Raw genomic sequence first — 14,230 nt, forward strand, 5'->3', positions numbered from 1 at the left:
GCAGGTGCCGGACTGCCGAATATAGACCGAATCTCTGCACAATTAACCAGATCCAGGATTGTTTCTTTGGTAGCATGGCACAAAAACTCTGTGTCTGGCAGCCTTTTGGTACTATGTCCACATGTTAACCATGTTTTACCTTTTTCATATATTCACATCTAAGTATGCTAGCTTTAGGCTCCGTTTTGAATTCAGCCATGAGTGTAGCTTCCCCTAGGGGCAGCTTTGCATAGCCCAGATACAAGCAGTGTCCCCCAAACTGTATGACGTAGAGGGGATGTTTGGTACTCCTCTTTCATTACATTTCCCAGAATCCATCTGGGGAAGGCACTGCATTCCCACCCTTAATCTCATTCTGGAATTGTTTTTGTGTTAGTTCTCTACCCCTATCCTGTGGGTCTTTGTATTGTGGAAACTGAGAGGGTTTGGCAAGTGGATAAACCTTTGCCTAGCTCCTAAGCCCTCAACTCAACCTCACGGTAGTAATGACCCAGTATTGTTGAAACTGATGGAACGGTGAGCACCAAGAATAATCTTTTATTCAGAGTAGTTCTTGTTTAGAGAGAACACCTTGGATGTGCTTCTGGTTGACACTATCAGCCATTTTAATGTTACTGATCCATTGCCTAAAACTTACCCCATGGAGGCAGCCAATACGGCCTGAACTGATACTCGCTATATACAATATGGATAGGTGGTCTTATCTGGAAATTCAAAAGACCGAACAATAAATAACTGCTGCTCATTGATCAAGAGATTCCCCACATTTCTGCTACATACTTTAATGAGGAAGGGAATGCCAGGGACCGGATTGGGTAGTAGTGTTAGGTACTATTTTAGGCATGGTGCTCCATATTATGGGAACCACAGGCAACCCTATATCCCAGTTATTCCAGATAATCGATCCCGTTTCCTAGTAATACTGGTTCAGTACAAATGGGCTGCCGCCTCCGGGCATAAACTACAAGCATAATAACTGCACTTTTGTTATGAAGCTGCCCTTTCCATGCACAAGTAGGTTGCAAGCTGAAGCATATGGCTTCCTTGTGTCTTGCCGGTCACTAACGTGTCATTCCATTTCATATGTAAAGCAGCCTGCAGCCAACTCACAGCAGGACTCATGGCCATTCTCCCCCATTGTGGTAGCCCAATAAAAAGGGGAGTGGGGAATGGGCCATGTTAAACATCTGTGTGCTGGTCCCTTGTATTGGTTTTCGGTCTCTAGGTCGACAAGACTTAGATTGACAGTGTCTAGGTCGACCACTATTCATCGACAGGGTCTCTAGGTCGCCATGTTCTAGGTTGACAGGTCAAAGGGTCGACATGAGTTTAATAAAATGTATATATATTAGCCAACTTTTTCATAATTTGCGATCCACGTGGACTACGTGCCATACGAGGGGACGCGGTGCATTAATTGGAGTTCCCAGTCACTGTACGGTGAAAACGACACCATATTTATTTTTATTTTTTTAAAAACTCATGTCAACCTTTTGACCTAGAATACTTGTCGACAAATAGTGGTCGACCTAGACACTGTCAACCTTCAATACCACACCCCCTTTTATTAGTGTGAATGATAGAATTCGCCACGGAGTATATTTGGGCTGCTTATTGTGATCCCGTCGGCATCTTTCTTGTTTTCCTATTGTAAATCCTTAATAAATGTAGAGTGGGTAAATATGGTTTTGCTGGCTGAATCTGATGAATAATTAGAACCTTTCTGATAATTCTTGCAGATAACAAAATAATGAACAATCAAGATGCCATAGAAAAAGCAGTCAATAGAGGCCAGTGTCTATATAAGATATCCAGTTATACCAGCTACCCAATGCATGACTTTTACAGGTAATCGATTTCATTCTTGGACAGTAAACTTATTGGAGTCAGAAATGATCCAGAAGCAGTTGGATACATTCATTATTCTAATCGTATGTTGTCACATCTGTCACCTGATACTAGACTGCTGCGTAATCCTAACCTAGAGAAAGGGAATGCGATTCCCAAACATACTCTCTCCCGTTCTATCATAGACCTGACTGAACGTTACACCAATCTCCAAAATGCTCATTCTGTCTCTGGAAATGTGATTCGATGCATATATAAAATATGGGCAGTGTGTTCGGTATGTCAAAATAAGTCTCGTTGCTGGCAATGCAGTTTGTTTTCATCTCTGTACATAACATTGCAGATTGGAAGAGTGAAATGTAATTTAACTAAACTGTTTTATATTAAATCACCTAAAAATTTGGCAGGTGTTCTTTTTTGGATATTGAAAGCTTTTAGGATCACTAAAGAGTGGTATTTAATACCATTGTAGATTTATATTTAGAGCTGAAAATATCTTTGCATATAGTCATGTTTTCATACATTACGTACTATACTATTTTTTTTATGCTACCGTAATACAGATTTTTCTCTTTAAGTGAACTATTTCTGATTTTGAAATGTTGCCAGAACTATCAGATTACTTACTGCCCTTTCATTAATAACTTGAAAAAGTACATTCTATCTGGCCAATATTTATATTGCAGTTTCTACCTTTGTACATTTTAGTGTGGTGCATGCTTGAGAAAGATTAGCACTCTCCATCTGGAGAGGACATTCATTCCTTCCTCTCTGCATCTCCCCCCTATACATGCCCCTACTCAATTCCATTCCCTCTCTACTAACGGCCATCTCTTTAATCTTTCTCTTTCCTCTGTTTTTTTCCCCCCCATCCTCCTTAAAACATGTGTTTGTCTCCCATCCTGAAAACTAAAATCCTCTCTGGAGTCCACTTCACCATCTTTGAAGAAATAATCAGGGAGAGATTACGCAAAATAAAGATTAATAAATCACCTGGCCTGGACAGACTTCATCTGAGGGTTCTTATGGAACTTAGGTCACAACTAGCAAGACCCCTATACTTGATTTTCAATAGTTCAATTAGATCTGGCATGGTACCGAAGGATTGGCGTATAGCAGAGGTAGTGCCATTATTTAAAAAGTGATCCAAAAATCAGCTGGGTAACTACAGACCGGTTAGTTTGACATCTATAGTGGTGAAAAGATTGGAAGGAATTGTATGGGATAGCATACAGGGGTATCTGCAGACCACTAAGATGATTAGCAATAAGGGACAGATCATGTCAAACTAACTTAGCTAACTTCTACGAGGAAGTGAGTGACAATCTTGACCAAGGAAAAGCAGTGGATGTGGTCTACTTAGATTTTGCAAAAGTCTTCGATACAGTGCCTCACAGGAGACAAATCATCAAATTAAATGTGGTTGGCCTAGGAAAAACTGTTTGTACATGGATAAACAAACTTGCATCCTACATATTAAACGGGGAAAGTCTAGGGGTAACTGTTTTGGTAAAAGATTTGGGGGTACTCATTGATAAGCTTAATAACCATACACAATGTCAAAGTGCAGTAAAGAAGGCAAGTAAGGTGCTAGCGTGCATAAAACGGGGAATTGAGACAAGGGACGAGAATGTAATCCTACCGCTGTACAAATCATTGGTATGTCCACGCCTGGAATATTGTGTTCAGTTTTGGGCACCACTATATAAAAAAAAATATTGGTGAACTCGAAAGGGTTCAAAGGCGAGCTACTAAATTGATTAAAGGGCTAGAGTGACTGGATTATGAGGAAAGGCTTACTAGGTTGAATATGTATACACTGGAAAAGAGGGGTCTACGAGGAGACATTATTAATGTCTTCAAATATATAAAGGGGCATTACAAAGAGTTAGCGGGAATTTATTAAAAGAACTCTGTTTAGGACACGTGGGCACTCGCTGAGGCTGGAGGAAAGAAAATTCCGTACGCAACGGCGGAAAGGGTTCTTCAGGGCAATGAGGATTTGGAATTCCTTGCCAGGGAAGGTGGACTCTGTAAATGCATTTAAAAGGTGATTGGATGAATTTCTGATTTGAAAAGGATATCCAAGGTTACAACATTTAAAATACTGATGACGTTAATCCGGGTGTAACATGATGTAACATGATTTGTAGTTAACTACAGTAAAATCAACTCAACTTAATACAAAATACAGGTTGAACGCGATGGGCATTTTGCCTCTTTTCAACCTCAATTACTATGTTACTATCTAATAACCATACACTATCTCCCCTTTGCTTCTACACCTCATGAGAAGCTTGTCTACATTCTTCTCTCTGCCGAGTTCTTCACCCCTTTTCAGTCTGACTTTGGGGTATATTCAATAACTGTCGGAAGCTGCCATCTTGTCGGAAAGACGGCAGCTTCCGACAGTTTTAGGTCGGAAGGGGTTCCGACCTATTCATTACGGCCATATTTTTTCCGACAAGTCAGGTGCATTCCGACTTGTCGGAATGCACGCTGATCGGCGGCTTCAGCCGCCGATCAGCGTGCATGGTCGGAAACTGGGCCAAACCCGACAGGTTTTAGCCCCGTTTCCAACAATCTCAATCCAACTTTCACGTCTCTTTCCTCATCCTTCTTGACCACTCAGCAGCTTTGGCAGTTGACCATCCGACTCTTCTCCATTCCTTTGGTCCCTGTGATATTGTCCTCTCCATTTTCCTTCTCTCTCTCTCTAACCATTCCTTTCTCATCATAAGCAACACCTCACTCCCTCTCCCATTAGGAGCCCCTTCTATTTTTTGCTCTACATGTCTTCTCTTTGTGGACTTAACTTTTAATACCATCTTTATGCTGACAAAACTGAACTCTGTCCACCCCTGATCTCTCCCTTCCGTCTTCTCACGCATTCCAAACTGTATCTGCGATCAACTCTTGGATGTCCCAATGCTTTCTCAAGCTCAGTACGTCCAGGGCTTAGCTCGCGGCCCTCTTTTTGCCAGTATGGATGGTGTAATGGTTAGCATTACTGTGTCACACCACTGAGGTCATTGTGTGAAGTTTATATATTCTTCCCATGCTTACATGAGTTTCCTCCCACAATCCAAAAATATACTTGTAGGTTAATAGGCTACTGACCAAAAAAAGACCTCTAGCGTGTAAGTATGTGCATGTGTTTAGTGCAGACTAGATGGGCCAAGTGGATCTTATCTGCCATCAGATTCTGTGTTTCTAGTTTCTTCACCATGTCACTGTCAATACCCCCACCACCTTCTCTGTTCTTCAAGTCCAGTGTCTGGGAATCACCATTGATTCCACGCTCTCATTCACTTACACGCTTCTGTAAATTCCATCTCCATAATATTGCCATAATTCACCCATTACTCTCCCTCAGTGCCACCAAAACACTTGTTCATTCTCTCGTTCTTCTCACTGACCTTCCCCTCAACTGCCTCTCTACTTTTTTTAATCACTTTAACAGTACTGCTAGACCGATCTGCCCATTCCTCCACTGACTGCACATACCCTACAAGAACCAGTATAAACTTTTCTCCCTTCCTACATCTCCAACCTCATTTCCCTCCCACCAGTTAGTGCCCTAAGCATTTCTCCCCCCCCCCACCTCTAACTCCTGCCTCCAAGACTTCACCCTCGCTGCCCCCTGCCTATGGAATTCTCTCCCTTTAATATCCATTACTTTAAAATGCTCCCTCAAAACTGACTTACCCCCTTGTGTACTGGAGCTCTGCCTAATTTGGTCTTCCCTCCCACATTGCATCTCTTGTCCTTCTCCAGTATCCCCACTCCCTCCCTTTCAAAATGGCACCCACCTGCTGATGTATCTCCCATCCCCCATAGCCACCACTGTTTCAGCCAACTTGTTGGGGTCACTTACAAATGTGGGAATAATGCCAACATAATAAGTGTGTGGTTGCGACTTTGCATTATTTCTGTTTATTATGTGTCCGTTCTATGCTCCCATTTGTTACTATGTATATTTATTATCCTGTTGCCGTTTTTACTTTTGCGCTGTACGGTACTACGGAACTTTTTTTTTTTTTATCTTCGCTCAAAAGCTGAGTTGATTTTCCTTGATTTTTGTTTAAAGTCATCAAGTGGTTATATTTTAATGTAAAGAATAAAGTTTTAAAAATTGTTTTTAAATTTATACCAAAAAATGCCTAGTGGTTGTTTTGCACATCTGCACTCCTCCTAGCGGTAATTAGTTCTCCGTAGCATAACCTCCACCCACCTCCCCATTTGTGGCACTACCCTTGTTCATTTGACATTCTGGCAGTGAGGTCAGTGGCCCCAGACTTCATCACTAACGTGGCAGGAAGAAATTTCTGAGTTGTGCGTTTCTGACATTCCACATGATATGCAACCCTTAATTTGTAGAGTGTTGCCATTGTCTTTTTTGCACTATTCCAGTCTCTCACCAAAACTAAAGAATGTACCTTGCACTTTGTCTTCCCTTAGATGTCACACCTGCAACACCACAGACCGTAATGCCATCTGCGTGAACTGCATTAAGAAATGCCACCAAGGACATGATGTAGAGTTTATTAGACACGATAGGTAAGATTCCTTCCGATTCATTCCTGATGAAGCCTTATGGTTTCCTCACTGACATGTTCCCTCCTTTTGTCTCCAGGTTCTTCTGTGACTGTGGTGCTGGAACACTGTCTAATCCTTGTACGTTAGCTGGAGAGCCCACTCACGACACAGATACATTATATGACTCTGCTCCTCCTATAGAATCTAATACTTTGCAACACAACTGAACTTGCGCTGAAAAGGGGGAAGTCCTGCCATTCTAACAACTGTTTAAACACTTTTTATTTTGGAAAAGAAAAATTCAATTAAAAGAAAAAATTTGCCCTTTTTTTTTTGTTTGGGAACATCGATGTTGATACGATCGTACTCAACCTGCCAAAAACAAGGAAGTAGAGATGGACGAGGCAATAGTTGACTCAGGATATAAGGAAGAACTAGGCATTTTTTTTTTTTTTTTTAAGCATTACTCTACTCAAGACTTTCAGAAGGACAGAAGTGAAGAAAAAAGGAAAGTGCTCCTGTGTTGTACAGATGCCTGTACAGTCTGCTGGTGTTCTTACTGGCAACAGTGGGAGGTAGTCCTTATTCTGCAAGCAGCTTTTCTTGTAGCTGCCACAAACACGGACATGGGTACCAATAGCTATTTGTAACATGGTAAAAATGTGAGCTAGCACTTCTGCGTTTCTTTTTGACTTTTTTTTTTTTTTAATTTTTAAGATTTATTCAGATTGAGATATTTTAATGCTTTAATCTCACGTAGGTTTTTTTTTTTTTAAATTTCAAGCAAAAATGTATTGTACTTGAATGTGTCCCTGTTTTGTTAGCACACCATTGCTGTAACTGTACTCATGTCCCAGTATCTATGTTCTTTCTATGAAAGAGGAAAACACTAATCTTAATCCAGCAATTTTTCTGGTATCCTTTTGGAAAAAGTTAGAATGTTGTCTCCTTTCCTCTTGTACCCTCCTTGCAACAGTCTTCGTATAACATAACACCTGGACAAGGACAGTTGTGTAAGGAGACAACGATGCGGCAAGTGTAGGCTATCACCGCCTTGGGAACTGGGGAGGGGGGGTGGTTGGGGAGGGGCGGGTGTTGACTCTGGTTAAAGGTTTACTGTCGTCTCTGCAGATTGCTCTTGTATGTCACTGTTCATTTTTTGTTTGAACAGCCTGGAACTTTTACACTGCTGGAAATGAAGAGATTTCCTGCTCTTTATGCGGCCGAGACGAGCATAGATAGTCATAGCTTTTGTTTTATTTTTTAATTTTTATTTCTCCCCCCTCCCTCATTTATATGTATTGGTGACAGTGGGTAATCAAACAGCCTGAAAGTGTATGCATGTACCATAACATCTAGACTTAATATATTGTGGAGTATTCAATAACCATTATGTAGAGGGTAGGTATGAATTAAAAGAAAAAAAAAAAAAAAGGGGGGGGAGGGGTTTAATTTCCTAGGAAAGAAAAAAAAATGGAAATATGGTCATTTTTAAAAAATAAAGTTTATTAGATCATAATGTGTGAAAACCAGCCTTGTGAATAAACGCCAAAACCACAGTCGTACTTAATTTATTAAATCATCCTCTGGAGTTTGTCGAGAGCTTGGCTATCCCATGTCTGTTCTTGCAGCAACACATAGAGCTCCCTGTGCAATAGAAAGACAGTAGTGTTACCAGCAGTCAGTCACAGAGGGTATTAGGCCAAGTGGTTATTACTGTAGTAAATCTATTGTCATGTTTTGCAAACACAGAACTTTGCATCACTGTAAGGTTCCCTACAGCTATTTTCCTTTACGTACTATTAAAATCAAAGTTGAAATTAAGATACACATTTAAAAATTGTTGGAAGTTATTACAGAATAAAAATATTTTAAAAAGGTTTGTACCCTTGTTGCTTAGTTAAGTACAAGCTGGAGGGTGGATCTTCCACAAAACCATACAAAGTGTGTTCACAGGTTTAGGCCCTATAATTGTCTGCTTAATACTAGTACAAGAGGTTTTGGGAGTTTCACTACACTACCTTGCCTAGAAATACTAACACATTTCCCTTTAGCTATAGGACACTGGTGTTGGACAAGACTGCTTCATCTTAGCTTTACGCAGCTGGTAGCACACAACATGCAGCTTCAACTCTTCTGCATTTATAAATACTATATAGCACATTTACAGTAGTGTTACTCACTAACACTATTTTCCACTGTTGCTTCCCTGGATTATAATCAACCGTGGAGAAATACAGTATCCCATCTTTGTTTAGTGCTAGTCATTATTTAGTATTAAAAAAAAGTTGCCTTCAATTTTCTGATGGCCATATGCTGTCAGATTAAATTCATCAAGAGCCACTGTTTATCTGACATTCCTATACACTTACAGATACCTGTATTCATCAGACAGCAAGGTTATCTCCTACTACATCACCGCTGCACAGTCTCCTTAAACAGCACAGTTTGTCACATCTTATGCAACTCAGCAGCGGGAGGAGTTTTTTTTTGTGCCAAAAATTGAACGCGACCGCACCAGTTTACTGCTGATTAATTTGATATGCTGTGTGTGTGAGTAAGGGGTGAGGGAATTCAATTAAATGCAGTAAAGACTCCCACAAGAAAAGAAAAAAAAGGTACTATGCTGTGATGGTGGCATTGGGCTATTCAATATTGTCATGGGTGTGATAACCCATTTTCATTCGAAAAACACATTGATACAGGATAGGTTTCCAGATCCATGTGTTTTCACAGTCCCAAAAACAGAAGAAGGGATTTTTCTTTTCCAGGTGAAAAAAAAAAAATTGCCTACAGTTGCCTGTTATCAACAGTAATTGAATTGGCCCCCGGGGGACATTTCTCCACAGTAATTTACTGTGGCTAATTGAACTGCCCCCCAGTCTCTGCATCTGTATGGGAAGTGCTACACTGTAGCAGTCACATTTTTTCCCCCAATATACACACTGTTATGCTCAGTATACAGATTGTCTAACTGCAGTGTGTCCTGGTGTGTTCTAGTCACATCACACCCAGGATGTATTTTCAGCGCAGACAAATCAGAATTTTGGTACTTACCGATAAATCCCTTTCTCTATCGTCCTAAGTGGATGCTGGGGTTCCTGAAAGGACCATGGGGAATAGCGGCTCCGCAGGAGACAGGGCACAAAAGTAAAGCTTTTACAGGTCAGGTGGTGTGTACTGGCTCCTCCCCCTATGACCCTCCTCCAGACTCCAGTTAGATTTTTGTGCCCGGCCGAGAAGGGTGCAATTCTAGGTGGCTCTCATAAAGAGCTGCTTAGAGAGTTTAGCTTAGGTTTTTTTTATTTTACAGTGATTCCTGCTGGCAACAGGATCACTGCAACGAGGGACAGAGGGGAGAAGAAGTGAACTCACCTGCGTGCAGGATGGATTGGCTTCTTGGCTACTGGACATGAAGCTCCAGAGGGACGATCACAGGTACAGCCTGGATGGTCACCGGAGCCACGCCGCCGGCCCCCTCACAGATGCTGAAGCAAGAAGAGGTCCAGAATCGGCGGCTGAAGACTCCTGCAGTCTTCTTAAGGTAGCGCACAGCACTGCAGCTGTGCGCCATTTTCCTCTCAGCACACTTCACACGGCAGTCACTGAGGGTGCAGGGCGCTGGGGGGGGGGGGCGCCCTGGGAGGCAAATGAAAACCTTTAAAAAGGCTAAAAATACCTCACATATAGCCCCAGAGGCTATATGGAGATATTTACCCCTGCCTAAATGTACTAAATAGCGGGAGACGAGCCCGCCAAAAAAGGGGCGGGGCCTATCTCCTCAGCACACGGCGAATTTTCTGTCACAGCTCCGCTGGTCAGGAAGGCTCCCAGGTCTCTCCCCTGCACTGCACTACAGAAACAGGGTATAACAGAGAGGGGGGGCAGAATAAATGGCAATATATTAATATAAAAGCAGCTATAAGGGAGCACTTAATCATAAGGCTATCCCTGTCATATATAGCGTTTTTTGGTGTGTGCTGGCAGACTCTCCCTCTGTCTCCCCAAAGGGCTAGTGGGTCCTGTCTTCGTATAGAGCATTCCCTGTGTGTCTGCTGTGTGTCGGTACGTGTGTGTCGACATGTATGAGGACGTTATTGGTGTGGAGGCGGAGCAATTGCCAAATATGAGGATGTCACCTCCTAGGGGGTCGACACCAGAATGGATGCCTTTATTTGTGGAATTACGGGATAGCGTCAACTCGCTTAAGCAGTCGTTTGCCGACATGAGGCGGCCGGACACTCAATTAGTGTCTGTCCAGGCGCCTCAAACACCGTCAGGGGCTGTAAAACGTCCCTTGCCTCAGTCGGTCGACACAGACCCAGACACAGGCACTGATTCCGGTGGTGAAGGTGACGAATCAACCGTATTTTCCAGTAGGGCCACACGTTATATGATTTTGGCAATAAAGGAGATGTTACATTTAGCTGATACTACAGGTACCACTAAACAGGGTATTATGTGGGGTGTGAAAAAACTACCAGTAGTTTTTACCGAATCAGAAGAATTAAATGACGTGTGTGATGAAGCGTGGGGTGCCCCGATAAAAAACTGCTAATTTCAAAGAAGTTATTGGCTTTATACCCTTTCCCGCCAGAGGTTAGGGAGCGCTGGGAAACACCTCCTAGGGTGGACAAAGCGCTAACACGCTTATCAAAACATGTGGCGTTACCCTCTCCTGAGACGGACGCACTTAAAGATCCATCAGATAGGAGGATGGAAAATATCCAAAAAGGTATATACACACATGCAGGTGTTATACTACGACCAGCTATTGCGACTGCCTGGATGTGCAGTGCTGGGGTAGTTTGGTCAGAGTCCCTGATCGAAAATATTGATACCCTGGACAGGGACAATATTTTACTGTCGTTAGAACAAATAAAGGATGCATTTCTTTATATGCGTGATGCACAGAGATATCTGCACACTGGCATCACGGGTAAGTGCTATGTCCATTTCGGCCAGAAGAGCTTTATGGACACGACAGTGGACAGGCGATGCGTAGAGGAGTTATTTGAGGTCGGTCTATCGGATTTGGTGGCCACGGCCGGGAAATCCACCTTTCTACCTCAAGTCACTCCCCAACAGAAAAAGGCACCGACCTTTCAACCGCAGCCCTTTCGTTCCTTTAAAAATAAGAGAGCAAAGGGCTATTCATATCTGCCACGAGGCAGAGGACGAGGGAAGAGACAGCAACAGGCAGCTCCTTCCCAGGAACAGAAGCCCTCCCCGGCTTCTACAAAAGCCTCAGCATGACGCTGGGGCTTCGCAAGCGGACTCGGGGGCGGTAGGCGGTCGTCTCAAAAATTACAGCGCGCAGTGGGCTCACTCGCAGGTAAATCCCTGGATCCTGCAGATAATATCTCAGGGGTACAGGTTGAAATTAGAGACAGAGCCACCTCGCCGTTTCCTGAAGTCTGCTTTACCAACGTCCCCCTCAGAAAGGGAGACGGTTTTGGAAGCCATTCACAAGCTGTATTCTCAGCAGGTGATAGTCAAGGTACCTCTTCTACAACAAGGGAAGGGGTATTATTCCACTCTATTTGTGGTACCGAAGCCGGATGGCTCGGTAAGGCCTATTCTAAATCTGAAGTCCTTGAACCTATACATAAAGAAGTTCAAGTTCAAGATGGAGTCACTCAGAGCAGTGATAGCGAACCTGGAAGAAGGGGACTTTATGGTATCCTTGGACATCAAGGATGCGTATCTCCACGTTCCAATTACCCCTCACACCAGGGGTACCTCAGGTTCGTTGTACAAAACTGTCACTATCAGTTTCAGACGCTGCCGTTTGGTTTGTCCACGGCACCTCGGGTCTTTACAAAGGTAATGGCCGAGATAATATTTCTTCTTCGAAGAAAAGGCGTATTAATTATCCCATACTTGGACGATCTCCTAATAAGGGCAAGGTCCAGAGAACAGCTAGAGATGGGTTTACCACTATCTCAAGAGGTGCTAAAGCAGCACGGATGGATTCTGAATATTCCAAAATCCCAATTAATGCCGACAACTCGTCTGCTGTTCCTGGGGATGATTCTGGACACAGTTCAGAAAAAGGTTTTTCTTCCCGAAGAAAAAGCCAAGGAGTTATCTGACCTGGTCAGGAACCTCCTAAAACCAGGAAAGGTGTCTGTACATCAATGCACAAGAGTCCTGGGAAAAAATGGTAGCTTCTTACGAAGCAATCCCTTTCGGCAGATTCCATGCAAAGGGATCTGTTGGACAAATGGTCAGGGTCGCATCTTCAGATGCACCTGCGGATAACCCTGTCGCCAAGGACAAGGGTATCCCTTCTGTGGTGGTTGCAGGAGGCTCATCTATTGGAGGGCCGCAGATTCGGCATACAGGATTGGATCCTGGTGACCACGGATGCCAGCCTGAGAGGCTGGGGAGCAGTCACACAGGGAAGAAATTTCCAGGGAGTGTGGTCGAGCCTGAAAAAGTCTCTTCACATAAGCATTCTGGAACTAAGAGCAATCTACAATGCTCTAAGCCAGGCGGAACCTCTGCTTCAAGGAAGACCGGTGTTGATCCAGTCAGACAACATCACGGCAGTCGCCCATGTAAACAGACAGGGCGGCACAAGAAGCAGGAGGGCAATGGCAGAAGCTGCCAGGATCCTTCGCTGGGCGGAGAATCACGTGATAGCACTGTCAGCAGTATTCATCCCGGGCGTGGACAACTGGGAAGCAGACTTCCTCAGCAGACACGACCTTCACCCGGGAGAGTGGGGACTTCATCCAGAAGTTTTCCACATGCTATTAAACCGTTGGGTAAAACCAATGGTGGACATGATGGCGTCTCGCCTCAACAAAACACTGGACAGGTATTGCGCCAGGTCAAGAGATCCGCAGGCAATAGCTGTGGACGCGCTGGTAACACCTTGGGTGTACCAATCGGTATATGCGTTTCCTCCTCTGCCTCTCATACCAAAGGTATTGAGGATTATACGGCAAAGAGGAGTAAGACTAGTGGCTCCGGATTGGCCAAGAAGGACTTGGTACCCGGAACTTCAAGAGATGGTCACGGACGATCCGTGGCCTCTACTTCTGAGAAGGGACCTGCTTCAGCAGGGTCCTTGTCTTTTTCAAGACTTACCGCGGCTGCGTTTGACGGCATGGCGTTGAATGCCAGATCCTAAAAGGAAAAGGCATTCCAGAAGAAGTCATTCCTACCTTGATAAAGGCAAGGAAGGAAGTCACCGCGAAGCATTATCGCCGTATTTGGCGAAAATATGTTGCGTGGTGCGAGCAGCGGAGTGCTCCGATGGAGGAATTTCAACTGGGTCGTTTTCCTACATTTCCTGCAATCAGGATTGTCTATGGGTCTCAAATTGGGATCTATTAAGGTTCAAATTTCGGCCCTATCAATATTCTTCCACAAAGAATTGGCCTCAGTCCCTGAGGTCCAGATTTTTATCAAAGGAGTACTGCATATACAGCCTCCTGTGGTGCCTAAGGTGGCACCGTGGGATCTAAATGTAGTTTTAGATTTCCTCAAATCCAATTGGTTTGAACCACTAAAGAATGTGGATTTGAAATATCTCACATGGAAAGTGACTATGTTACTGGCCCTGGCTTCGGCCGGGAGAGTATCTGAACTGGCGGCTTTGTCTTATAAAAGCCCTTATTTAATTTTCCATTCGACATAGGGCAGAGCTGCGGACGCGTCCGCATTTTCTCCCTAAGGTGGTATCAGCGTTTCACCTGAACCAGCCTATTGTAGTGCCTGCGGCTACAGACGACTTGAAGGACTCCAAGTTGTTGGACGTTGTCAGAGCCTTAGAAATATGCATTTAAAGGACGGCTGGAGTCAGAAAATCTGACTCGCTGTTTATACTGTA

At 43.6% G+C, this 14,230-nt stretch overlaps 2 protein-coding genes across 3 annotated transcripts in view; one reads left to right on the plus strand and one right to left on the minus strand.

The window, feature by feature from the left end:
* FBXO11 (F-box protein 11) overlaps positions 1-8,269 on the plus strand; it is a 215,184-nt gene extending 206,915 nt beyond the window's left edge. For both annotated transcript variants that reach the window (XM_063918698.1, XM_063918699.1), the window contains exons 21-23: positions 1,740-1,848; positions 6,310-6,408; positions 6,485-8,269. In XM_063918698.1, the coding sequence (XP_063774768.1) occupies positions 1,740-1,848; positions 6,310-6,408; positions 6,485-6,614 (338 nt within the window). In that variant the 3' untranslated portion in view covers positions 6,615-8,269. The remainder of the gene's footprint in view (positions 1-1,739; positions 1,849-6,309; positions 6,409-6,484) is intronic.
* Positions 7,873-14,230, minus strand: part of MSH6 (mutS homolog 6) — a 97,706-nt gene continuing 91,348 nt past the window's right edge. The window contains exon 10 of the mRNA XM_063918697.1: positions 7,873-8,034. Within this exon, the coding sequence (XP_063774767.1) occupies positions 7,962-8,034 (73 nt within the window). The 3' untranslated portion in view covers positions 7,873-7,961. The remainder of the gene's footprint in view (positions 8,035-14,230) is intronic.

The sequence above is a fragment of the Pseudophryne corroboree genome, chromosome 4 (assembly GCF_028390025.1).
Source record: "Pseudophryne corroboree isolate aPseCor3 chromosome 4, aPseCor3.hap2, whole genome shotgun sequence".
In the NCBI taxonomy this organism is placed as follows: Eukaryota; Metazoa; Chordata; class Amphibia; order Anura; family Myobatrachidae; genus Pseudophryne; species Pseudophryne corroboree.